Source organism: Oxyura jamaicensis, unplaced genomic scaffold (assembly GCF_011077185.1).
Source record: "Oxyura jamaicensis isolate SHBP4307 breed ruddy duck unplaced genomic scaffold, BPBGC_Ojam_1.0 oxyUn_random_OJ68676, whole genome shotgun sequence".
In the NCBI taxonomy this organism is placed as follows: Eukaryota; Metazoa; Chordata; class Aves; order Anseriformes; family Anatidae; genus Oxyura; species Oxyura jamaicensis.
The window spans coordinates 746-1,239 of record NW_023309019.1 but is presented as its reverse complement, the minus strand read 5'-3'; the positions used below and the strand labels follow the sequence as shown (position 1 = coordinate 1,239).

The 494-nt window shown below is 76.9% G+C and overlaps 1 protein-coding gene across 1 annotated transcript; it reads right to left on the bottom strand.

Moving 5' to 3' along the window:
* Window positions 1–32: 32 nt before the first annotated feature.
* Window positions 33–487, bottom strand: AP5S1 (adaptor related protein complex 5 subunit sigma 1; the record flags this gene model as incomplete). Its single annotated transcript, XM_035313818.1, has 1 exon — window positions 33–487. A coding segment is annotated over one exon (414 nt), but the record flags the coding sequence as incomplete, so codon positions are not given.
* Between the last annotated feature and the right edge of the window lie 7 nt (window positions 488–494).

Below are 494 nucleotides of genomic sequence, written 5' to 3'. Positions count from 1 at the left end.
CATCACATCTCTTTATTCCCCTCCGCGCTCCCCCCCCCAGCCCCATTTCCCCCCCGGGGGGGGGGTTCCTCCTTCATCGCGCCGCCTGGCGCTCCAGGGCCTGGAGGAAGCTGTCGCTGAGGAAGAGGAGCTGCCCGTGAGGAAGGAGCCCCTCCAGGACCCCGTCGGCGGCGTCGGAGCGCAGCAGGACGCCGGGGCCGGGGGGGCGCAGGGCGGCCAGCAGCCGGGGGGCGAGGTGCCGCAGGGTGCCCTCGGCCAGCGCCAGGTTCTCCTGGGGGTCGCAGAGCAGGGCCAAGGCCAGGCGGGGGGCGGCCAGCCAGGCCACCCGCGTCCCCCGGGGGAAGGGGTCTCCGGGGGGCAGCTGGAAGAGCCCCCCCGGGGCGTTGTGGAAGGACGGCGGCTCCTCGGGAAGGGGCGGCGGGGCGGGGGGGCGCCCGGAGGATGCTTGCTGGAGGCGGCAGTGGGAGGCCACCTCTCTGCGGGGGGGGGGGGGG